Source organism: Wyeomyia smithii, chromosome 2 (assembly GCF_029784165.1).
Source record: "Wyeomyia smithii strain HCP4-BCI-WySm-NY-G18 chromosome 2, ASM2978416v1, whole genome shotgun sequence".
In the NCBI taxonomy this organism is placed as follows: domain Eukaryota; kingdom Metazoa; phylum Arthropoda; class Insecta; order Diptera; family Culicidae; genus Wyeomyia; species Wyeomyia smithii.
The window spans coordinates 120,871,859-120,896,224 of NC_073695.1; the positions used below are offsets into that span (position 1 = coordinate 120,871,859).

General features: G+C 40.1%; 1 protein-coding gene and 1 long non-coding RNA gene across 2 annotated transcripts; one reads left to right on the top strand and one right to left on the bottom strand.

The window, feature by feature from the left end:
* Window positions 1-3,785: 3,785 nt before the first annotated feature.
* LOC129721187 (L-2-hydroxyglutarate dehydrogenase, mitochondrial) lies at window positions 3,786-10,112 on the bottom strand. Its single transcript, XM_055673470.1, has 3 exons — window positions 9,737-10,112; window positions 9,359-9,668; window positions 3,786-4,748 (listed from the first exon to the last, which is right to left on the bottom strand). The coding sequence occupies exons 1-3, from the start codon at window positions 9,847-9,849 to the stop codon at window positions 3,822-3,824; spliced, it is 1,350 nt and encodes a 449-aa protein (XP_055529445.1). The 5' UTR covers window positions 9,850-10,112; the 3' UTR covers window positions 3,786-3,821.
* On the top strand, window positions 9,401-10,881 carry LOC129721194 (uncharacterized). The gene is made up of 2 exons (XR_008727367.1): window positions 9,401-10,166; window positions 10,299-10,881. It is a non-coding gene; the product is annotated as an uncharacterized LOC129721194 (long non-coding RNA).
* Window positions 10,882-24,366: the final 13,485 nt, after the last annotated feature.

Here is a 24,366-nt window from a genome sequence, read left to right on the forward strand (position 1 = left end):
TTTCATTTTAGGGGTTTAATAACTTCGGAAGAGTTGTTCAGAATACTGATAAGAATTATCTGACGTTTTCATTTAATTGCTTATTAAGCTTGTATTACACTTAGAAAAACTAACTTCTTTATTTTACGAAATATTCAATTTCTGTTTTCGGTAAAGTTGTAGAACTATCAATTTCATGAAACTCTGCCGAAGACACAAAATTCCTAGTTCTTATATTTGAAGAGATATAACTGTCTTTCTTGAAAGACTACCTTAAAACTAGTTTTTTCACTTGAATTATATCTCAACTACTTCTGATGAACTTGAGATGTTCTAGAAAGTTTAAGATAATAATAAAATACAAATTTCTAAAAAAAAAAGAAAATAAATATGTTGAACCAGCTCCGAGATAGAGCGATTTGAAGGTAAAATTATGTCAATTTTCGGAATCAAATAATTTAAAATTGTGAATGTTTGTTAAGTATTACTCAGCGTCATTGGTTTGGGCATGTTTTGAGGTACAAGTACACATATTTTTCAGAATCGGGACTCTTCGGGAACTTCGTCTTTTCATAGTTTTAAAATATCGCTTTTAACTACTTTGTTCTCCTAAATACTGCCCAAAAACTAGTTTTCCACTTAAATGATATTATAACGACTTCTAGTCAACTTAAGATGTATTAGACAGTTTAGATAAAAATTCAAGGATTTATGAAGAACTCTTCCGAAGACACCAACCTCTTAAATGTAAGGGAAAGTGCAAAAAGACATTTGACCGTCTTTTTTCAAAATGGCCCCACTGTGCGCCGGTTCATTGAGAGATCGGACGTTCCAAGTACCCAATTTCCAATCGTTCACCTTAATCTTTTTCCTTGTTCGTAATTTAGGTCTTTGCCGATTGATCCGTTCCGTATTTCTAATTTCGTTGTTCGTGGTTGAAGAAAAGTTACGGTATGCTACCTTACCAGGGTCGCGATACCTCCTACATCCTGCTGAAGGGGCTGCCATCTTAGGTGTAACTTAGGTGTCAGACGATGTTGTACGCCGCCCCTAATATGGGGACACAGCCGCGTATGACCCCCTTCCCAGTCGACACTCGACCAAAGTATCCATCGAGGGTTGGTTACCCGATCTCCGCTACGGTTACTCGTATACCGGTCGGCACCTCATGAAGATTGGGATAGTAGTTGCTGGACAGAGGTAAATGAGCACATTAGGGTCTCAAGTTACACATGTCCAACCATTTGCCAACCTGGTTCAATTGGTTATTTACACACAAAAAAAAGCATATGTTATTTTGTTCATAATTGGAAAGCTCAGAGAATTTTCATACTTTTAGTTCTGTTACCCAAATTTTTTGGTCGTGGAAGACTAGAACTGCATAGAGATCTAATAAAAAACCAGCCATGAAAAGATGCGTATGAAAAAGTTTCAGTGTGATTTTTTTTAGGTTTTTGATCATCTGCTGATACCAGTGTCTTCCCCCAGACTGCCGTGAGATGACAAAGTTGTTCATTATTTGAAGACCTATCTTTTGGTATCTTCCTTTTCGTTGTTACTAATTCATACGTTGCTTAAAATAAAAAAAAAAAAAACAAAATGACGTAGGCACCCATTTCAATACAATAGTGACATGAAATTCATTCTTGGGCCGTACTGAATAATTGGTCACTTGAATTTACGTCACAATGTTATCTCGCGGCAGCAGAGCTTTTGATCTTAGTTTTTCTCTAATATTATCTGGGTGCCAATGGAATGTATGGGAAAGATTTGACCTTCGAATGCTGTTTAGTTGAAGGGCTTAAAAGTTTCGTTCTCTCGAGAAAATTCTCTATGCAAAATTTCTGCTCAATTGCACTTTGGAAAGTCGTACCTCAAAGTTGTCAAAGTATCACCTTTTCGACCGAAAGAAAAAAAATACAGGGCTATGGTGTGACAAGCCATTTGCAAATGTGGAAAAATGTCTCGTACATTCATATTCTTAGAGGTTTTTTGGGCCGGGGACCATTTTTATGAATTATCTCACCTCCTCTTTTTGGAAGGGAAGGTCCCCATACAAATGAAACATAAATTTCTGCATAATTCGAGAACTAATAAAGCGAATAGAACCAAATTGGTCATGTAAGGGGTTTTGAGGGCAAACGACACGTCTCTTTCTCTCAAAGGGGGATTGCCATACAAATAAAATACAAATTTGCATAACTCAAATACTAATTAAACGAATGGAACTGAAATTGAAAAGTGATGGTTCTAGAGTACAAGAAATGTTTCTATGATGATTGACCACGCCTCCCCCCTCCAAATCCAGTGTAACAGGAAAAAATTTTTTATTTGATATTTTTATTTAACAAAAAAACAACAATGAAAATTATGTTACAAACAACATATGAAAAAACCAAATTTCGTCTACATTTGTATCATCATACTTCTACCATCAAACTTTTTTTTCTTGTTTTTCTCACTTTTTTGGACTCTAATAGAAACAAAATAAAAGAACACAATGAAAAATACTTGGCAAAACACTCAATTTTTGTTGCAAAATCAAGGGTAAGTTGATTGTTTGTGAGGAAAAGCTTGATTTGACGTTACAACGAACAACTTACTAAATCAACATAATAATGAAAAGAAATACCCACACTGCATATTCGACTATTGCGTGAGATTTTCAAATTTGGAATATCTTTTTCAGATTCCACGCATATTTTTAGCCACTGTCGATAAGCTTCTGCATGCTTTGGAAATCGATAAAATTCAATGCCCAGACCGGAATTACCGTGCTTTTGTTTGCCGTAACCAAAACAAAATTAGGTCCACAATATTTCACTTTCACTTACTCAATGATTGGGTCAAACACCAGCTGTTTAGCAACACGGCAAGCTAAACCCCTTTTGAATATTCTCACACACGCGCGCTGTCAAAATCAGCCAATCACGTTTGGAGCAAAAAACCTGGAGCAAACTGGGGTACCATCTTGGCCACTCTTCTCTTAGCTCTCGCACAGTCTGATAATAGGGAACCTGTATATTAGAGAAATGACAAGACACTCACCGTTAAGGCAACTGTCAACATCAAAACGGATAACGGCAATGCAAAATTATACAGCTCGCCCGTTTTGATGTTGACAGTTGCCCTAACGGTGAGTGTCTCGGCGTGTCTCAGGTGTATAGGCTGACTATCTGATAATAAACAGGGAGAGAATTTGTTCACTAATCGTTGACAGATTATCTTATCGAGTCTTGTGTTTCGACGACCAATAACTGGCATTCGAAAATTTTCATTTTTCTTGTATTCGATTCATCATGTTGGGTGCTTTGCCTGTATTCACTTGTAGGTATAAGAGAATAGAGATATAGGAAATTTTATATAATTTCAACATAAAGAAAATCTCGAAAGGAGAGAGAATGGGCTGCAATTAAACACTTTCGTACCGGGTGCAAAAGTCTCACTCGACACCATTGGTTAAATAAATGTTGTTTCTTAAGCACAATAATGAATTATTCTATTAGGGTGACGCGGTCCTTCTACAGCCATTGTAGGTACAGTAAATCACGAAGCTTCGATGCTATCTTGAAAAGTAATTTAAGCTGTCGATTTGCATTCGCTCTTATCTCATTGTAGCGCGGCCTAGAAGAGTGTGCATTCAATGTAACACCTCATGCGCAAGCTTGATCAACTCTAGTTATTGTTTGGTTATTCATGAAATAGTTGAACACAACCAGATCAATTTATCTATGCATCGAAAGCACTAAATATTTTTGGATATTGATGTTTAATTTTCGGCGTAAAACATATAATCATAGAACAAATAACAATTGTAACGTTTTTTATTTGATGTAAAATATTCACTTAATGTTGAACTCCTGTTCAATTTTGTCTGCAATCATTTTGGCGATTGCTAAGGAACTGGTTGCTCCAGGTGAAGGTGCATTTCTACAATGTAGAATGTTTTTGGATAGCGCACTCTCACCTTTACCATGATCAAAAACAAAATCGTCAACTAGGTTACCATCATTGTCAAGCGCCTGCGCTCGAACACCTGCAGGCCCTCGTTGAACATCGTACTCTTGAATATCCGGGATAAATTTTTGTAATTCTTTTACCTGAAGGGGGATAAATGCAGACTTGGCAATCTCTTGAATACCAGCTCCCATGAACTTCCATCCCATCTTGATTAAACCAGGGAACTTCAATGCATCCAAAAACTCTAGCAAATTAAAATCAGACCAACTGTATCCTTCCCGTTTAAATGCTAGAACGGCGTTGGGTCCGAGCCAAACTTTGCCGTCCATTCTAGGTGTGAAGTGAACTCCAAGGAAAGGAAATCTTGGATCGGGCACTGGATAAATGTTTCCTTTGACCATGTGGCATTTATCCTGATTCAACAACAAGTATTCGCCACGGAAAGGTACCACTCTCGGTAACGGCGCACATCCTGTAAGTTCGGCTATTTTGTCTGATTGCAAACCGCCACACGTCAAAACATATTTAGACTGGACCGTATCGTTATTTTTACTTCTCAGTAACGTCGGATAGTTGGGGTCCTTCGTTTCTTCAAATTGCGTTACTTCAAAATTAAGATAAACTTCTCCGCCAGCATCTTTGAAATCTTTAGCATAATACTGAGTCACTAAGGCCCAGTCTACGATTCCTGTATGAGGGGACCATATTGCTTTGATTCCTTTGCAGTACGGTTCTATCTCTTTTATGCGTTTTGCATCAACAAGTTGTACATCGGGAACATTGTTTGCAAGGGATCGTTCATATAAGTCCTGTAAATTGAAAAATAAATAAGATACACTGAGGTCGCTTTTCACGCGGTTGGTTGTACCGCATTTAAAAGATTAGATTAAATATACTTATACTAAACTTATATGATACCGCGTACAAATAATCTTCCGAATCGAGTAAAAATAATCCGCGTTATTGTGAAAATATCCCGTTTGAAAAAACGCATAAAAACAACCCGCGTAAAAAGCGACCCCAATGTATGATTTTTTATGTTAAACCTTTCGAGAAAACCAACAGATATTTTTCAGGTTATTAACTTAGAATGATATTTTTTTATCGATGACGAGACATCAGTATTTGAATCCGTTTATAAACAGTGCTGAAATTCGGATCTAAATCGTTAACATCTCAAGCCCGTGCAGTGTGTTCGAAATTCATAAACAAACTAACTAAACTTGGAAGGGGAGCTGATCGAAGGGACCGGACGCATAATAAATCGTTATTTTCGAAAAATATACTGTTAAATTTAAATTTAAATCTAATTTATCTAATTATTTTATCTGATTCTGAAGACGAAATCACGTGTGACTGTGTGCCCAGACTTGCTCGGCTTCGGAAAATACATTTGATGGTACTTGACCCCTTTAATTTTGTACGCATTTGGACTAAGCAAAGTGGTGTGATTAGATATTTGAATAACTCGGTACGCACTTGACATTTATACGATACGAAAATATTGTGGCTCGACAGCTACGAGAAGGAACGTTATTCAAAGATTATTTCCCACGATACTGGTAATAACGATAATAATCCAGAAATGTAAAAAAAATAGACTAAAAAACTGTTTTCGAGATTGAATTAAATTCAAAGGGTCAAACTTTAATTTAAACTACTCGCAGAAATACACCCTAGTCTTAAATTATTAGTGGTTCTTCAGCACCGGCTCAATATATGTATACTAATGTGAATTAATGGATGTTGCATCACCGCGTGTATGCGTATTTGGTTAGATGCTCAATATATATCAGGTTTCGCATAGAGCTTAGGAGGCTTCAGTCATTCAAGATCTCACTCGAATAAATGTTGCCACCAGCAAAATTTTGCAAAGCATTTTTAGTTCCATACAACTCGTTCTTGGACTGTTTTTCTATACAGTCAACTGTGTTTTAGCTATGATGCAGTTATACGTGAGATAATACTCACTTTTCAAAAAATTTGCTCTAGAAGTGATCTAAGGTGACATCCATCGACTACGTATTGGTAAAAATTCAATTTTTCAACCCCAACTTCTCCCTATGAACCAAAACGTAATACAAACATTACGTAACGTTGTAAACCTGCCCCCTTTCTAGATTGATAAAATTCGGAACATTCTGTAACTTTTATTATTACGTTAATTTCTTTAATCAAAATATCATTCATCTTGTTTAAAACACGATATTTAAAAGATCACAAAAACATTTTACGGATCCTCCTGTTCACGTCAAGCAATCGTGTTCTTTTGAGTTCTTCAACGCATTTTTACAGTTCGTTCCGTGGTAACACATTCACATTAGCCTGCAGTTTTCAAATCTCATATAAGATCAAGTTTATTGAAATTGATCAAGAGACAGTTAGGTTTTTAAAAATTAGTCGATTGGTACGTACCTCTGCTCTGCTTTTTTTTTATTCATAACTTCGTCTTTGAAGTAAAATTTTGGCCTTCCCAGAGAGAAAGGTAAGATTTTTTTTTTCGTTTTGTAATGTCGATCTTACTTTCCCCTTATGTAACACTTTCCCTAGCAGCATAACGTAATTTATGAATGCCGCATAATATAAAAGATACTAATATACTTACTAGTGATGGGAAATATCGCCCAAAACCGACATCGATAACAATCGATAATTCCGGGGCTTTTATCGATATTATCGATAAGTATCGATATATTGACAGCTAACGTTTGCGGTAATTTTTTTTTTCAGATGGTGATGAAAAAAAACTATTTCAGATGGTGATGAAAAAAAAACTAAGACAGATAATTGAGTTGGATAAATTTCCCGTGGAAGGTTATCATGTTAGCTTCCTCACAAAAAAATATTACGTCCTTGCGTGCAGCCTTCCGGCAGTTAACCGGAACATTCGCCATGGCGGACGAAAACATGCGTGTAGCCGTGTTTTTAAGCTCTTTCTTCGTTTTTTTTTTTATTAATTCCTCCTCCGTTTTCGCGACAAAATTGTTGGAATAGATCTTGCGCTTCAAGTTTGTCCAGAAATTCTCGATGGGAAGCAGATGGGGGACAATATATCTAGTTAATGGTAGCAGTGGTCATAGGCTCCTACAAGGGAGATGGGGGACATTGGGCGGATTCGCCGACTTCAGTACCACATCGATATTCAGCCGCTCCATCTCCTCCAACGATCGCTTCGAGTAGTTGGTCGACGTCGAATCTGGCCAGAACACCGTGTCTTCGCGCTTATGGTATTTCTTGATGAACGACGCAACTTCTGTCAGGCACTTCGTACTATAAATTTCCCCGTTCACGGCCAGCCCGGAGCGAAAGAAGAGCAACTTTGAAATACCTTTCTCACTGATTGTCAGCCAAAGCCGCACCTTCTTGGGGAACTTGGTCTATGAAATAAACTTTACCTCGGTGCTCACTTCCTTCGTGGGGGAGGTAAAACACGAAGAGCCCACACTGTTATAGAGCATGCACCAACCTCTCGGCCAAGTGCACGCAGCGACTTTTCCTCTCGGTCTTCCTCTTCAGCATCCTTTGAAGCTGCTTGTCGCTCAGGGTCGTTTGCCGTCCGGAACCGGGCTTTCTTTCGATGCTCTGATCGTTGGCCAATAGTGTCAAGATGTTGTAGATGCCAGAACCGGCATACCCTTTCTACGGAGTAGTTTCAAGCCGAAGTTCGTTTTGAAGGTTGTGGAATAAGGGAAATAATTGAAGCAGGCAAAATTCTGTCAATTTTTAATGGCCAAAACTTCACGAAAAATGAATCAATTCTAACAAAACAGGTTTCATTTTACTGGAAAACTGTCCTAGTTTCCTAGTATTACTTGAGAACTGGACGTGACCAAGGGTCACTGGAAATGTTTCGGATTTCCAGAGTGTGTGCCAAAGTGTACATTTTTGCAACGCGTAGAACTTTTTCTGACATTCTGTTTCACTTAAGTTTATATGTTGTCAATAAATCAGAATTTATTTTGGATTCATTTGTAGCCAAAGATTGAAAATTCGCCAAGGAATCATAGAGGTATGAATTTATTAAGTATGGGTGTTGATTTTGGCGGTTTTTTCCCTGTTGGGTACTAATTTTCTTTGAGCTTGCAGCACTCTAGCAGAATTCAATCGAACATTGTGGGTGTGTAGGTCTTATTAAACCAAGCAACTTTGCAAACTTGCGTATGAAAATTTATCTGGATTAACATTTAAAAAGGTCAGCTTATTTTCACGCGGATTTACTCTAAAAGGTTTTTTATGCAGATTTTCAAATTAACGTGGTATTTTACGCGAATTTTTGAATTAAAGCGGTTTTTCAAGCGGATTTCTGAATTAACATGGTTTTTTCACGAGGCATGTATCCCCCGCGTAAGAAAACCTAACTGTATTTGAACTTTTTTCTTATGAAACAATATATCTTAGTAAAAATTATCTGAACTTTCCTTCAAAAATATAAAAAATGAGTTAAAGATCCTACTCTGAAAAAAATATAATTTTAAAAACAAAAAATGATTTTAAAAAAGATCGGTGATCTCAGATTTTTTCAAATGAAGTATTTTAGATAGACAATTTAGTTGCCTAAAACGTTCTATGCGTTGCAAAAATTTACACCTTGACACACACTCTTGAGTCCGAAACATTTTCGGTGCAGGTTGGTCACACCAAGTTCCCAAGTAATACTAATATAAAACTGTTTTCCAGTGAAATGAAACCGGTTTCGAAATTGATCCATTTTTCGTAAAGTTCTGGCCATTTAGAATTCGAGAGAATTTTATTTATCTCAATTATTTTGTCTACCCCCTGTATAAATCAGGATACTTTTTTGGCGCAACAATTTCGTTGATTTGGTTTTTTAGTGGAACTAAAAATTGTTTGTTGGGTAACAGATACTTTAAACTTAAACAGTTCTAAGTTAAACTAAACAATTACCAGAGAATCACCAATAGACTGCCGCTATGCATGTCCATGATATTATAAGAGTTGGCAAGCCATAGAAAATGCATTTTATTACATTACAATTTCGCACATTGTTTTTTATGAGATGGTGCAAAAAGTTTGGATATTTTTTTAAAGTTCTCCAGTACTAAGTTGTCTGATTCATCTGTTCTTAGGAAACTAAAAACTATAAATACCTTTTTAGTTACCATTATTTCTCAAAAACTCAGTGACACCCGGGACGAACCTTTACACCACCCGCAACAATGCTAAATCTTGTCGAATAGCAGCACCCAACAAATACCTAGCGGCAAAGGAACTCCTGGGGTATGGTAGGAGAGGTCTCCTTCTTTTGGGTCTCCTCCAGTAACCAGCCGCACTGACTTGTGCTCACCCTTATAATATCGATAATTATCGTTAACGTCAAAAAATTAACGATAATATCGATGACCGGCGTTTATCGATATTATCGATAAGTATCGATAAGTTTCCCATCACTAATACTTACATTCAGACGCGTCACCTCAATGTCATTCGTTGCGACAATCAATTTACCCACTTTCTTGTACGGTATATTTTTTTCGTCGAAATATTTATAGCTTAAATCAAGACCTTGCACACAGAGTTTCGCTTTCAAAGAGCCAGGCTTGTAATATATTCCAGCATGAACGACTCCGCTATTATGACCACTTTGATGAAATGCTAGTTTTGGTTCCTTCTCCACTACAGCAACTTTCAATCGAGGATGTCGCAATAAAATTTCTCTTGCGGAAGCCGTTCCAACAATTCCACCTCCAAGAACCACAATATCATATTTCCTAAGATAAAAATTGAGGTTTGTGATTACACATATGATGATAATCCTATTCTGCTGGTAAGAGGTTACCGTTTAGCATTTTGTGAATAGAATTTAAAAGCAGGAGCCACTGCACTAAATATTTTACTGTTTGCCGGCGAATATAGCTGATATATGGAACGATTTAGTATTTTAGGCAACATACTAATGTATGATTAGGTTCCCTGACTGTGACAGACTGAACGCCTGGATTGTTGTTTCTATTTTACCACAGCTGCAGTACTGAACTACAGACGCGCTGTCATGTATCAGCTGGCTGCTGAATTGTTGGATCCGTACTAATATTAACTACGGCAACAAGCGGTTGCGATCGATAACCCACCAGCAGTTCTATCTTTGGTTTTTACGCTTTTTTTCATTAGCACTTTTATTGCGTGACCTTCATATTTCGAAAGAGCATCAGCTTATACATACATCGTTCCATCTGAAATTCATCAAACTGAAGAAACAGTGCAAGAAGGTGTGTATCATCATATGATGTTGGACATAGTTGTATTAATATTTCAGTATATTCGTTTAAATGTTTCAATTGTAAACGAAAACTAGAAATCGATGATAATCCCATCTCCTCAAATCTTCTTTTACTACTTAGTTTCAGTTCTCCTATCGTTCGCTCACACCTTCTTGGCCGGATGACAAATACAGATAGGTACCCAGTTTACAATAAAAAAATGTAGTCTACTCAACACAAATAAAATAAAAGCAAATCATTTTAAATTAAGTGAGAAAAGGAAATGCCACCATAACAACAGCGTAAAGGTCAAAATGATTATCTGTATAACTAAAATCTGCATCAATGCTCAATCTGGTTGATTGGTCATCGGGATTAGTTTTGAGCTGTATCGTAACTCGCACCATTAACCCCAAACCATCACCCGCATAGATAGACTGAACACTGTGTACAGTCTCTATACCTGCATCACTGGGAATTGACGACTTTAGAAAAGCTCGAGAACCTTGAGTCCATTGATTGATGCGCCTAAACTTAGATAGCACAAAATACATATGAAGTCTTGTACATCTTCTTACATTTGAGAAAATGTGAAGCTTTTAAAGTTAGGTATGAGAATATAAAATTTGGTGGCGATAGACGCAATAGACAGGTAGCGATAGAGTTTTCAAAAGACATTACGGTAAAATAAATAGTGAATTTGGCAGCTGGGTTTCATGTGTTAGGAATCGATGAATCTCTTCTCAAAGTACATTACTGCCGGTACCCGGATAACTGTCCCATAATGAAAAACAACATGTTGAGAAAACGGCGATTTTTTATTATCCGTGAATTTTCGGATTTCCAGCTATATTAAGCAATTACATGCAGAACCAATGACCATAACAGTTTCATGGCACCATAAGTTTATCGTTGAAAACAAAAAACCATAGCTGGTATTGGTTTCACGTTATATAACTTGAAAAATAAAGACAAAATGGGACAAAATATGCGAGTACATTTCAGAAATACCCGCATATTTTGTCCCATCACTTATAAATTCAATCAGAAACCGGCAGTATCATTGGCAACGTGTACTACAGAAAAACAACATTAGTCTAGTTAATTAAATGACATACTTCTATACTGCCGGTACCCGCATAACTGTCCCATACTGGTTTCGGTCACTTTTGAGTAATCATCGGGAATCGACTTAATTGTTATCATATTTTCCGGAGAAAAATTAAAAATGGGACAGTTATGCGGGTACCGGCAGATTATTGTCTGACTTTTTCCAGACCGATGTCATGGTAACAGTTTCCTGATGCCGCCGCCGATGATGATGACGCTACTGTTGGAAATATGGTCATAAGCTCCGTTGACCATTTATGTCCTGCACAAAATCCATAAAACGTTCAAAACAAAACAATCGTTTTTCGCTTTCTGCATTTCTTTCCACCACTTGCAGCAATAGTTGATTTCGCATGGACGGTGCCTTATCGGCTGTTTCGCAAGCACTGACAGCCTTTTGACGTAAAATCGAGCCAGAGAAAAACGGCTTCAAGCCAAAATGTATGGGGATGAAGTTAGTGACAGGGATGTGACTTTTTCATTTGACTCGTTTAATTAATTGGTGATGACGATTATGAAACTATGCAGATCCCATTACTTTCTCTATGCACAGAGTTCTCTCACATGAGATTGTTTACTTTGTCCATTCAGAGCGTTATTTTATTCGATTCAAGAGAATTTGCATCTTCGACTCCTACATTTTATTGTACTAGATCTTGAATAAATGCTGTACTGGATTCATACGAAATGGTATGTCAATTCTATGCAGACCGGGGATGTTACGGATGTGATTTTTCAGACATCTGCGGATATGGATGCGGATGCGGATATGTGATTACGGATGCAGATGTCGATGCGGATGTCAACTTTTATGCGGATGTTCCGCATTCGCGGATGCGGATGCGGATATCCGTAGAGATGTGTTTTATTTTGCTTATTTCACATGACCATATCCCTCCCCAGTGCAAAAGTTATTTTGGCGAGCAGTAAATACACCAAGGAAAATTTTTTTGTAAAATTTTATGAAACGATATTTAGTTTCAATACCCGCATGGTATGATGCGGATGCGGATACGAATGAGGATGTTAATTTTCATGCGGAAGTTCCGCATTTGCGGATGCGGATATCCGTAACATCCCTAATGCAGACAGTCAGATGTTTTTACCTAGATTGTCGAATTAACAAAGTTTCTTTTACGCGAATTTCCGAATAAACGCGTTTTTTACGCAAATTGTTGCGTTAATTTAAAACTACTGTTTTAGTTTTTTTAGTCAAAAAAAAAATATCGCGGTTATTGGTCATAAATTGACGATAGAATACTTAGAAAAACTCAACCTTTTAAAACGAGTTGTTTTATTTGCTTGAATATTTAAAGTGCTTTCGCATAGTTTCAACGTAAACTGGTCATAGAATCTAAAAGAAATAGAAAGCGTTGGAACGATATACAATAGCGGAAATTGGAGTGATAATCAGATCGACTTGAACTGTCCTACAGTACGGTTGCATTTTACCAACAGCTCGAGGCTAAGTCTTAGACTACCGAGAGATTTTGAAATTTTGTTTTTCGCTTTCAACAGGCAACCTTTTTAAAAGACTACCTGTTGAAACGCAAAATAATAGATTTGTTTTTAACGTTAACGAGTGATTAGTGAGTAAATTTGGTTTGAGATATTCCTAATTAAATTCTATAGTGAAGTGAAAGTGTAGTGAAGTTTTCCAGTTATGCCTGGAAAAAATTAAAAAGCCCGCATTGATGCGGCTTCAAGGAAACGTGAGGCATCTCCTCCAAGTGACACTGAAATTTCGACTAACAGGTATGATATTCTTTCTTCCGTTGGGGATCAAGAAGTTCAAACTTCTCATACTGAGCATAAAGCCGTTATGAAGAAGATTAAAGTTCCACCTATTGTGGTATTTGTAGCAAATTTAAAAGCATTTCGATCAGAACTTTCATCATTTCTGTCGGATGTGAAAGTTAATTTTCAAATTGGCCGCCAAGGCGAAATTCGTGTTTTGGCCGAATCTTTTGATGGCCATAAACATCTTTTACAGTGTTTGACTGAAAAGATGTATAAATTTTATTCTTTTGATGCCAAAAACGAGAGACCGTTTAAGGCTGTTTTGAAAGGTCTTTCAAATGACCAAACTATTGAGGAAATTAAAGAATGTTTGTCAGAATCACTTGGTTTTGCCCCCAACCAAGTAATTTTGATGAAACGAAAGGCAAATGCCAAAATTTTTCAAACTGGAATACACCAGGAAAATTACTTAGTTCATTTTGATCGTACCAAAGTACATAATTTAAAATGTTTGGGAAAAGCACGTGTTTTATTCAACGTGCGAATAAAGTGGGAAAATTTCGAGACATGGAGGAATTCATAATCTTACGCAATGTCGAAATTGTCAAGCCTATGGTCATGGAACTCGAAACTGCCATATGGCAGTAAAATGTATGATTTGTGGTGACACTAGTCACACGAAAGATATCTGCCCCGTGAAAGAGACCACTAATAGTTTTAAATGTGTAAATTGTGGGGGAAATCTAATTTCTTTTATTGTCCTGTAAGGTCAAAAATTATTGCTTCCAGACAACGTAGGAATTCTAAGCAACCTGTGTCAATGTGGGTATACAAAAGACATTCAATACTGTTCAGGCATCACCAGCACTTTCATTAGCAGGTGTGTCTGTAGGTAATCATTTAAATTCAGCTAACAAATTTCAGGCAAAAAATCCTGTTCAGGCAACACCAGGCTGTTCATATGCCAGTGTCCTTACAGGTAGTATTTCGAATTCAAACAGTAACAAACCATTCGTGTTTGGTGCTGAAAAGTCAGCCAGTATTGATTTAGGTAGTCCAACTCCAGAAAAGATTGAATACCTACAACAATCCATGCTGCAGCTAATGTCCGTTTTGTTGAACTGTAACTCGATGTACGAGGCTGTTCAAGAAGGTATAAAATTTACAACTAATATTGTTATGAAATTGAAATTCACCAATGATTTTAAATAATGCTGTAAATTTTCTAAATTGGAATGCTCGCTCTTTAAAAGCGAAAGAGGATGAACTTTTCAATTTTTTAACAGCCCACGATGTGCATATTGCAGTTGTGACTGAAACGCTTTTAAAACCAAATATTAAACTAAAAAAGAACCCAAATTATATAGTTCATAAGTTTGATAGAATTGATGTTGCCGGTGGTGGAGTTGCAATAGTTATCCACCGTCGAATAAAACATCGTGTTTTACCCCATCTTGAAACCAAAGTTATCGAGAGTTTGGGAATTGAAATTGAAACAAGTATTGGCATTTTATTTATAGCCGCAGTGTATTTGCCTTTTCAATGCACTGGTGAGCGAAAAAATTATTTCAAGGGAGATTTGCAAAAACTCACAAGAAATAAATCTAAATTTTTAATCATCGGTGATTTTAATGCGAAACATCGATCTTGGAATAATGCTCAAAGCCATTCCAATGGAAAAATATTGTTTAATCATTGCTCGGCTGGATTTTATTCAGTTTTATTTCCAAATGGTCCTACATGTTATTCTTCTATTAGGAATCCATCTACAATTGATTTGGTACTAACAAATCAAAGTCATTCATGCAGTGATTTATTAACTCATGCTGACTTTGATTCTGATCATCTTCCCATAACATTTTCTATTTCTCATGAAACTATTTTAAATCCCACTAGATCTGTGTTAAATTATCACAAGACTAATTGGGATAGATATCGTTCTACGATCGAAGAAAATTTGAATAATGATATTATTTTACAAAATAGTGCTGACATTGACAGAGCATTAGATAATTTTAGTAGCTTAATTCTCAATGCCCGGAATTTATCAGTTCCTAAGGCTCGAGTAAAATTTAATGCACCAATTATTGACAGTGAACTTCAACTTCTTATACGTTTGAAGAACATACGGAGACGTCAATACCAAAGATCTCGTGATCCTGCTTTGAAAATTATTTTTCAAGAATTACAAAAAGGAAATTATACATAGATTCACTCTCTTGCGAAATGAGAATTTCATGAGAGAAGTTGAACAACTAAAACCTTATTCAAAACCTTTCTGGAAGGTTCTTGAGCAACCTTCGAAGCCCATTCCAGTCCTTAAAGATGGTGATTGCATTTTTCTAACGAATGAACAAAAATCTCAAAAACTTGCTCAGCAGTTTGAGAGTGTTCATAACTCCAATTTGAACGTAGTAAGTCCTATTGAAAATGAAGTAAACCAAAAGTATGATCAGATCAACACCCAAGAATTTCTTTCCGAAGAGGTATTGGGAACAAACTTGAATGAGGTGCGAACTATTCTCAAAAAAATCAAAAACATGAAAGCACCAGGAGATGATGGGATTTTCTATATCCTCATCAAAAGACTTTCCGAAAACTCTTTAAATTTCTTGGTAGAAATTTTTAACAGATGCTTTGCACTAGCACATTTTCCTACGAAATGGAAAAATGCCAAAGTCACTCCAATTTTAAAACCCGAAAAGAATCCAGCTGAGGCATCAAGTTATCGACCAATTAGTTTACTTTCCTCTATTAGCAAACTTTTTAAAAGAATAATTCTTAATAGAATGATAACACATATTAATGAGAACTCAATTTTTGCAAATGAACAGTTTGGTTTTCGCCATGGGCATTCCACTACTCATCAGTTACTTAGAGTAACAAATATGATTCGAACTAATAAATCTGAAGGCTATTCGACTGGAGCTGCTCTTCTAGACGTAGAAAAGGCATTCGACAGTGTTTGGCATAAAGGTTTAATAGCTAAAATGGCAAATTTCAGTTTTCCGCTTTACCTCACAAAAATGATACAAAGTTATTTAACTGACCGCACTCTTCAGGTTAACTATCTAAATGGTAAATCTAATAGATTGCCTGTTAGAGCAGGTGTGCCTCAGGGGAGTCTCTTGGGCCCAATCTTATATAACATTTTTACTTCTGATCTTCCTGATTTACCACCAGGTTGTAAAAAATCTCTGTTTTGTGACGATACAAGCATTTCCGCAAAAGAAAAAAGCCTTCGTGTAATATGCAATCGGCTACAAAAAAGTTTAGATATATTTTCTTCATACTTACAAAAATGGAAGATTTCCCCTAATGCTTCTAAAACACAGTTAATTATTTTTCCTCATAAGCCAAGAGTTTCATTTCTCAAACCCACCAATAACCACGTTATTAAATGAACGGTGTGGTCTTAAATTGGTCTGATCAAGTTAAATACTTAGGGCTAATTTATGATAAGAATCTTACTTTCAAGGAGCACATTGAAAATATCCATTAAAAGTGCAATAAGTATATCAAATGTTTATATCCTCTTATCAACAGGAATTCTAGACTTTGTCTCAAGAATAAACTGTTAATTTACAAACAAATTTTTAGGCCAGCAATGTTATATGCAGTTCCCATCTGGACAAGCTGTTGTGCAACCAGGAAGAAGACACTTCAAAGGATTCAGAATAAACTTTTGAAAATGATTTTAAAGCGTCCTCCCTGGTTTAGCACGAATGAGCTACATAGGCTCACTAATGTAGAAACATTAGAAAATATGTCAAGCCAAATTATCAACAAATTCCGACAAAAATCTTTGCAATCCTCAATTGCAACGATCAGCTCACTCTATAGTCAGTAAGATAGTTTTAAGTTTATTTTAAGTTTCGTTTTATTCCTTTTTTTTCTCTTGACAAGTAGGTTTAATAATTTTCCTACAATTACAATAACTTAACTGCGAAAGCTAATAACATTAAATAATATAGAAAAAAGCGTACAAATATATATATATATATATATATATATATATATATATATATATATATATATATATATATATATATATATATATATATATATATATATATATATATATATATATATATATATATATATATATATATATATATATATATATATATATATATATATATATATATTTTTTTTTGTTTCAGGTGGAGGGGAAATTTGCATCCAAACCCCTGAGGTGACCAACCTCAGGGAGTGTGGGGTTGGTTTGAATCAGTGACCGGACCCACTAAAACCCCTCCAGTCTCCAGCCCATAATACTCCCCGGGACCACCTCTAGGTATTGCTTCGGAGAGCGGCTTTTGTGCTCTGTGCACCCTCTTGGTTCTATAGATCTCTTTGCTAACTTAGCTAACTAACCTGGAGACTGGCCGTTAGCTAACACTGGCGTGTCGGTGGTCAACCTGTCGCCTGTTTTGCAATTCTAAAACTATTTGAGAGGCGGCTGTACAAACCGCCCTCCAAATGTTTGGGTCTTTACACATCCTCCGAACTAGGTTGTCCGGAGTGGTGTCTGGCCCGCTCACTACCATCATGTCGCTCCGCGCATGCACAAAACGAGGGCACACGAAGAAGACATGCTCAGCAGTTTCTTCCGCATCCGCGCACTCGGGACACATGGGGGACCCCGCATGCCCGAATCTGTGTAGATACTGCCTGAAGCAACCATGACCTGACAGAATCTGTGTCAAGTGGAAGTTAACTTCTCCATGGCGCCTCCCGACCCATCCGGATACGTCCGGAATAAGTCGATGCGTCCATCTACCCTTTGCGGAATTGGACCATTCCTGCTGCCATCTGTTCATCGAGAATGACCTTCTGGTGCCTCGTATACCCCTTGTGTCACGTTGATCGAAGCATTCTACGTCCTCCTTAATGGCTATGCTGATAGGCATCATGCCGGACAGAACGCAGATTGCGTCGTATGACACTGTACGGTACGCGCTCACAACCCTCAGGCACATGAGCCTGTAGGTACTTTCCAGTTTTCGACGATGACTGCTGGTACCTAACGCTTTGGACCACGCTGGCCCACCATACCTAAGTATGGACGAAACCACGCTGGCAAGAAGTTTACGCTTGCTGCCATATACCGCTGAGCTATTGGACATCATTCGAGATAGTCCTGGAGCGGCCGTTAAAGCCCTCTTACAGGCATAGTCGACGTGACTCTTAAATGTGAGCTTATCGTCAACCATAACCCCCAAGAGCTTCAAGGAACGCCTTGAGGTAATGGTGCAGTCACCGACTCTGACCACCGCCTGTTGCTCTGATTTACGGTTGTTCACAACCGTAACCTCCGTTTTATGGTGCGCTAACTCCAGTTTCCTAGAGTGCATCCAGTCTTCGACCTTGCGTATGCAGTGCGCGGCCGTCAACTCGACCTCTTCGATCGACTCGCCGTAGACCTCTAGCGTGATGTCGTCTGCGAAACCGACGATCACAACCCCTACAGGGAACTTTAGTTTCAACACCCCGTCATACATGACATTCCACAACACCGGGCCCAGGATGGAACCTTGCGGTACCCCTGCGGTGATTGGGACGCACTTCTGACCCTCCTCCGTGTTGTAAACTAGTACCCGATTCTGGAAATAATTTTCCAAAATCTTGTACAACGACACCGGTACGTGGATGCTCCTAAGCGCGAGCGCTATGGAGTCCCAACTGGCGCTATTGAATGCATTCTTCACGTCAAGCGTGACGATTGCGCAATAGCGAATGCCCCAACTCTTACGCTGGAGTGCTACCTCTGCCGTCTTGGTGACAGAGAGAATAGCATCCAGCGTGGATCTACCTTTCCGGAAGCCGAACTGGTTACTTGCCAGACCGTTTACACCCTCTGTGTACTTCACCAGTCTGTTGAGGATAATCCTCTCAAGCACCTTGCCCGTAGTGTCCAGCAGACAGATAGGTCTGTATGCCGATGGGTCCCCTGGCGGTTTCCCAGCCTTCGGCAACAGCACCAATCTCTGTCGCTTCCACCTGTCCGGAAAGAGGCAGTCATCCAGGCACTTCTGCATGACTGCTCGAAATAGATCGGGGGCCACTTTCATGGCCGTCCTGATGGCCAAGTTCGGGATTTCATCCGGTCCCGGTGCCTTGCTCACCTTTAGGAAGTTGGCGATCACGATGAGTTCCTCATTCGTAACCCTTACCTCCTCCACAACCTCTGCACGACTGCCGTCTCTCACGGATTGGATGCCCGGCAGGTTGGCCGACCATCCCTGGTCTGTGTCTGAGATACTGGAACGTCGGACGTGAGACTCAGCAACCGGAGGCCAAGGATTTGGCTCGTGTCGTGGAAAGAGTCCCTCGATGATACGCTCCAGCATCGCTGGTGATCGCTCTGCAGGCGCCAACACGCCTTTGGTCTTCGCCATTACGACTCTGTAGGCGTTGCCCCACGGATTCGTATTGGCACTCGCGCATAGCCTATCGAAGCAGGCCCTTTTGCTCGCCTTTATCGCACTTTTAAGCGCCGATCTTGCAGATCCGAATACTACACGGCGCTCTACCCTCTGTGCATCGGTACGTGCACGTTGCAACATCCGTCTTGCACGGAGGCACGCGCTACGGAGGTCCGCTATCGCGTCGGTCCACCAGTATACCGGTGACTTACCATTCCTAGGTTGGTGGGTCCTAGGCATGGTGGCGTCGCACGCCCGCGATAATGTGGCAACTAATTGGTCAGCACTCGGGCGGAGCCAACTGCCCCCCTCGCGCTCTCTTCTCATTGCTTCTGCAAATACCTCGGCATCGAAATGCGATGTCTTCCACCCGCGGACGGTCGGAGTATTGGCTCTTCCCGTCGCCTGCCGCCTCACGTTCTGGACTACGCTATAGCAGACCGACTGGTGGTCACTATAGGTGTAGCCATCGTCTACCCTCCAGTTCACGATCAGTCCTGGGCTGGAGAACGTCACGTCGATGATCGACTCCGCACCATTTCTGCTGAATGTACACTTGGTTCCAACGTTGGCCAGATCTAGGTTGAGCTTTGCCAAAGCTTCCAACAAGATCTGACCCCTCCGGTTCGTGCGGCGGCTTCCCCACTCAACAGCCCAAGCGTTGAAGTCGCCCGCCACTACTAAGGGTGTTAGTCCCGTCAGCTCCATAGATAACAGATCGACCATCTGGGTGAACCTTTCGATAGACCAACGCGGCGGAGCATAACAACTGCAGTAGAACACTCCGTCCACCTTGGCAACCGCGTATCCTTCATTTGAGGTTGACACAACCTCCTGAACCGGGAACTTGCTGGTCGTGCATATGTCCGCCGTACTGGACTTATCTGCAACCCAATTACCGTTTCCGGGAGGAATGCAGTAGGGGTTTGATACGATTGCGATGTCCGACCGCGACTCAGACGCTGCTTGGTATAGCAGCTGCTGTGCCGCATAGCAATGGTTCAGGTTCAATTGTGTCACCCTCACGCCCGTGGTTTCGTGGCCGCCTTACCGGCTGGGCACCGTGGGCCTCCCATAAAGTGCTTGGCGTCCCGTTTTCCAGTACATACCAAGCACTTGGGAGGCTCCCCGCAGTCTTTAGCTTTATGGCCAGCACCACCACAACGCCTACATAACTAGCTCCTATCGGGCCCCTTGCAGGTCCAGGACTTGTGTCCTCCCTCGAAACACCTGAAGCAAACGTCCGGCTGCTGGAGTATGCTCAGGGGACATACTGACCAGCCAACCTTAAGTTTGGCTGTCTTCAGGGCCAGAGTTGCATCGGCCGATGCAAGCCGGAAAGTGGCCACCTGGGTCCCCGCTGGACCCTTTCGGAGGCGAACTACCTCAGTGGCTACTTCCACTCCGCACTTCTCCTTGAGGGCCTGTGCAATATCGCACCTCTCGGTGATTTCATCCAGGTTTTTGAGCTGGAGAGTCACCTCTGAGGTGAGTGCCCGAATTTGCACATCTTTCCCGAGGACCTGCTCGGCTACCGTCTTGCAGGCAGCGCCCTTGTTTTTAGCATCCTTACGGAGCTCAAGGATCATCTCGCCGGTGCGAGAACGACGGATGGTCCGCACATCCGCTCCCAGATCCTTGAGCTGGGTTTCGCCTCTCATTTTCTTCAAGACTTCGGAGTACTTGGACCCCTCCGTCTTGAGTATGAGGGCGTCGCCCCTGCTTCGCGCCTTCTTTCCCATTTTTGGACGATTTGTCGCCTTCTCGTCGTTGCGCTTGCTGTCTTTTTGGCGCTTCCTTCCTCCCACGGTAACCCAAGGGTTTCCCGTAGCTGCCACTTCGGCAGACTTTTCGGCGGACTTGGAGGCCGTTGGTGTGCTATCTCGCGGGCTTAGCACAACCAACCGTTTCTTGCTGTTCTCGGGGGCTTCCCCCGGAGACTGCCTTGCTCTTTTTGCGGCTGACCCGGAGGCGCAAACCGCTGCAAACATGCAGGTGTCCGTTTGGACCGACTTCGTCGCCCTTCCGGTCACCTCCGTTGCATTCTTCTCTGCCGCCACCGCTCTTGCCTTGAGCTCGGCGTGCTCCTTCTTCGCAGCATCGACGGAGGACCGAAGCATGTAGAGAGCCTGCTTCAGGTACTTCGTCGTGTTGGTGCGACTTTTCGCAAACTCGATTATGGCATCGAGCTGCTCCGACAGCGCTACTACCTTCGGTAGCGTGTCTCGCTGTCTTCCGACCGCCTTTATCAACAGTGGACCAGCCACTGCGATGTCTTGCGTCGATCCGGTAGGCGTACTGCCTTTCCCTAGTAACAATATTGGTTTTATCAAAGGTTTATAGCGCTTTATACAGCCAAAACAGCGCTATAAAACTTTGATAAAACCAATTTTGTTACTTGGGTTGCCGTCTTCGCAGGCGTCCTTTACTGCATCCATCTCCGCCTTTCTCGGCGGAGACCTCTGGATGCCTCCTCGTGCAAACGGGTTTTTTTCAACCCATCTGCGCCCAATTGTTGATCTTCATTATTACTGTTCATTTTTGTTAAGTGGGTCCCCCTTCCAGCCGCTATCCTTATCCATACTGGAGTGGTCGCCTATCTGGTCCCATGGTAGTCTATGCCGAAGCAGTGAGGCCATGGCTAGGGGCGGCTGCCATAGCGCCTTATGAGCAACTATGACACCCCCGACCGGCGCAAGTCAGGAAAGGACATCTGATCCCACTCCTGCCCGGTTCCCACCGGGCAATGAATTTGGAACGTACTGGAGGGCTTGCCAGGTTTTACGGGACGGAGACCCCTGCACCGGTTGTTGTCTCGCCGTTTCAAGCCGTTGTCACACGACCTTACTAAGGGAGCTCGGCGCAGGTGCCAGCCCAGAATCGTGGTAGGAAAACGAAATCCGACTCTTATCATATGGCGTTGCGACCAGTTACTGTAATTGGGAACTTACTGGCATCAATCCCAATGGGCGAATTAGTGCATTTGGGTGGTGGGAGCGGCACTATTCGCTCCGTCAGAGCTGCTTCCGGATAATGTGGCTTTTGTGAGAATTCGGCGGCCCAATGCCTGAGTCTCACCACAACCTAGGCTAGCTCTCGCTGATGGTCCGGGACTGCGTTCTTGCAGTTAGCACTTCCGTGTTCCGTGGCCTACGGTAATCGCCAAATACCGACCCGTGGTGGCATACAGCTCTGCCAAATATATATATATATATATATATATATATATATATATATATATATATATATATATATATATATATATATATATATATATATATATATATATATATATATATATATATATATATATATATATATATATATATATATATATATATATATATATATATATATATATATATATATATATATATATATATAATAGTGTTGAAATGACACCATTTGTGACAGAACATACAATATTAATTCTGAATAGATATTTTAGTACATAAATAAATCATTACAAACCACCCCCCCCCCTATTAAAAAAAAAAAAAACCTTTCCCGCTCATGGTGACTCTAAAGCACCAAGAATTATAATCATCATATCTTGACCTTGGAGTGATATTGGTTGCACTGCTAGCGTTTTGTTTATCTTGGCATGAGGCATTTTGACCAGCCTTGAAAAGTTTTATAAAAATCCTTCAAACTATTTTCAATCAAGTAATTTTACGTTCGCTGCTAATATATTAAGACCTTAGCATATAGGAAAATAACTTAACAGGTACGTAGTATTGTCATTAAGAGGTTTAATATCTTACGTAAAAAATGCAATGTTGAACAAAAATACAAGAAATACCGCGACTGCGGGTAATTCCGCGCAGCACATTTTTCCGCGCACTCGTCCCAGAAAACTATTTTTCAATAGTAAATTTCACCAAAACGCAACTAATTTTTTGTGCTTTACTATGTGCATAGCATAGCCTGCTATGATAGTACAGAAATTAGGTATGTTTTAGTAAATTTACTGTTGAAAAACCAGTTTTTTGAGATGATTGCGTGGAAAAATGTGCTACGTGTAATCACCCGCAGTCACGGTAGGCCTCAAATGTATTTCCAAATGCATTTTTATTATGCAATATACCTTGTAGTATTTAACAAACATGCTGATATAGTGAAGGTAATACAGCGGGGCAGGCTTCAGTGGGCGTGGAATGTTGCCAGAATGCCTGACGAGAGAGCCACCAAAACTATCTTCAGTAGAGAAGAAGAGGCCATCGACTCCGTGGTAGGCTTCACACGCGGTGGATGTGCGCGGTGGAGGAAGATGCACGAGCTGGACATCTCTAATTCGTTCGGCTGGATACCTGGAACATTTCATACTTCATGCTATTTCACAGGGTTGCCACTTTAAAGTCTGTTCATTTAGTTCAAGAAATCTGATCGCTCAATGGAATATCTGTTCCAAGAACTGTACAGAGACTATTAAAAAATATTTATTTACTTATTAATCTAAATCTCATACTCTTCAACATATCGATGAAAATTCAACCTATAGGCGTCGTACACAAAAAACGTTACGCAAGAAGGGGGGAGGGGGAAAGTGTGTTAGTTGAGACAGTTACGTAACTGTGATGTTTGGTCAAAATTGAAAATTCGAGGGGGGGTCAGGTTATTCAACGTTAGGTAATTTTAATAATTTTACTCATTGTTACATTGGGGACAGGGGGTCTGAAATCGAGATTTTAGCGTTACGTGATTTGTGTACGACGCCTTACGAACCAGTTCACTGTGAGAGTACCGCTAACTGTTTACATATTATGGGTATTCATGTCGAGCTCGTAAACAAATACCCAGCCGTGAAAATACTCACCTCCATTGACGAGTAATGGAAGAAACACAGTTTACGGCTGGGTATTCGTATACGAGCTCGATGTGAAGACCCCTATTATTCAAGGACGGATACCAATGTTAGCTGAAAATATCTA

Excerpts from the sequence above, each read along its gene's own strand:
- LOC129721187 (XM_055673470.1), bottom strand. The coding sequence starts at position 9,849 with ATGTTGCCTAAAATACTAAATCGTTCCATATATCAGCTATATTCGCCG. Across the intron at positions 9,669-9,736 it reads TATTCACAAAATGCTAAACG|GAAATATGATATTGTGGTTC; the intron begins GTAACCTCTTAC and ends TTTTTATCTTAG. Across the intron at positions 4,749-9,358 it reads TTGAGGTGACGCGTCTGAAT|GACTTATATGAACGATCCCT; the intron begins GTAAGTATTAGT and ends TTCAATTTACAG.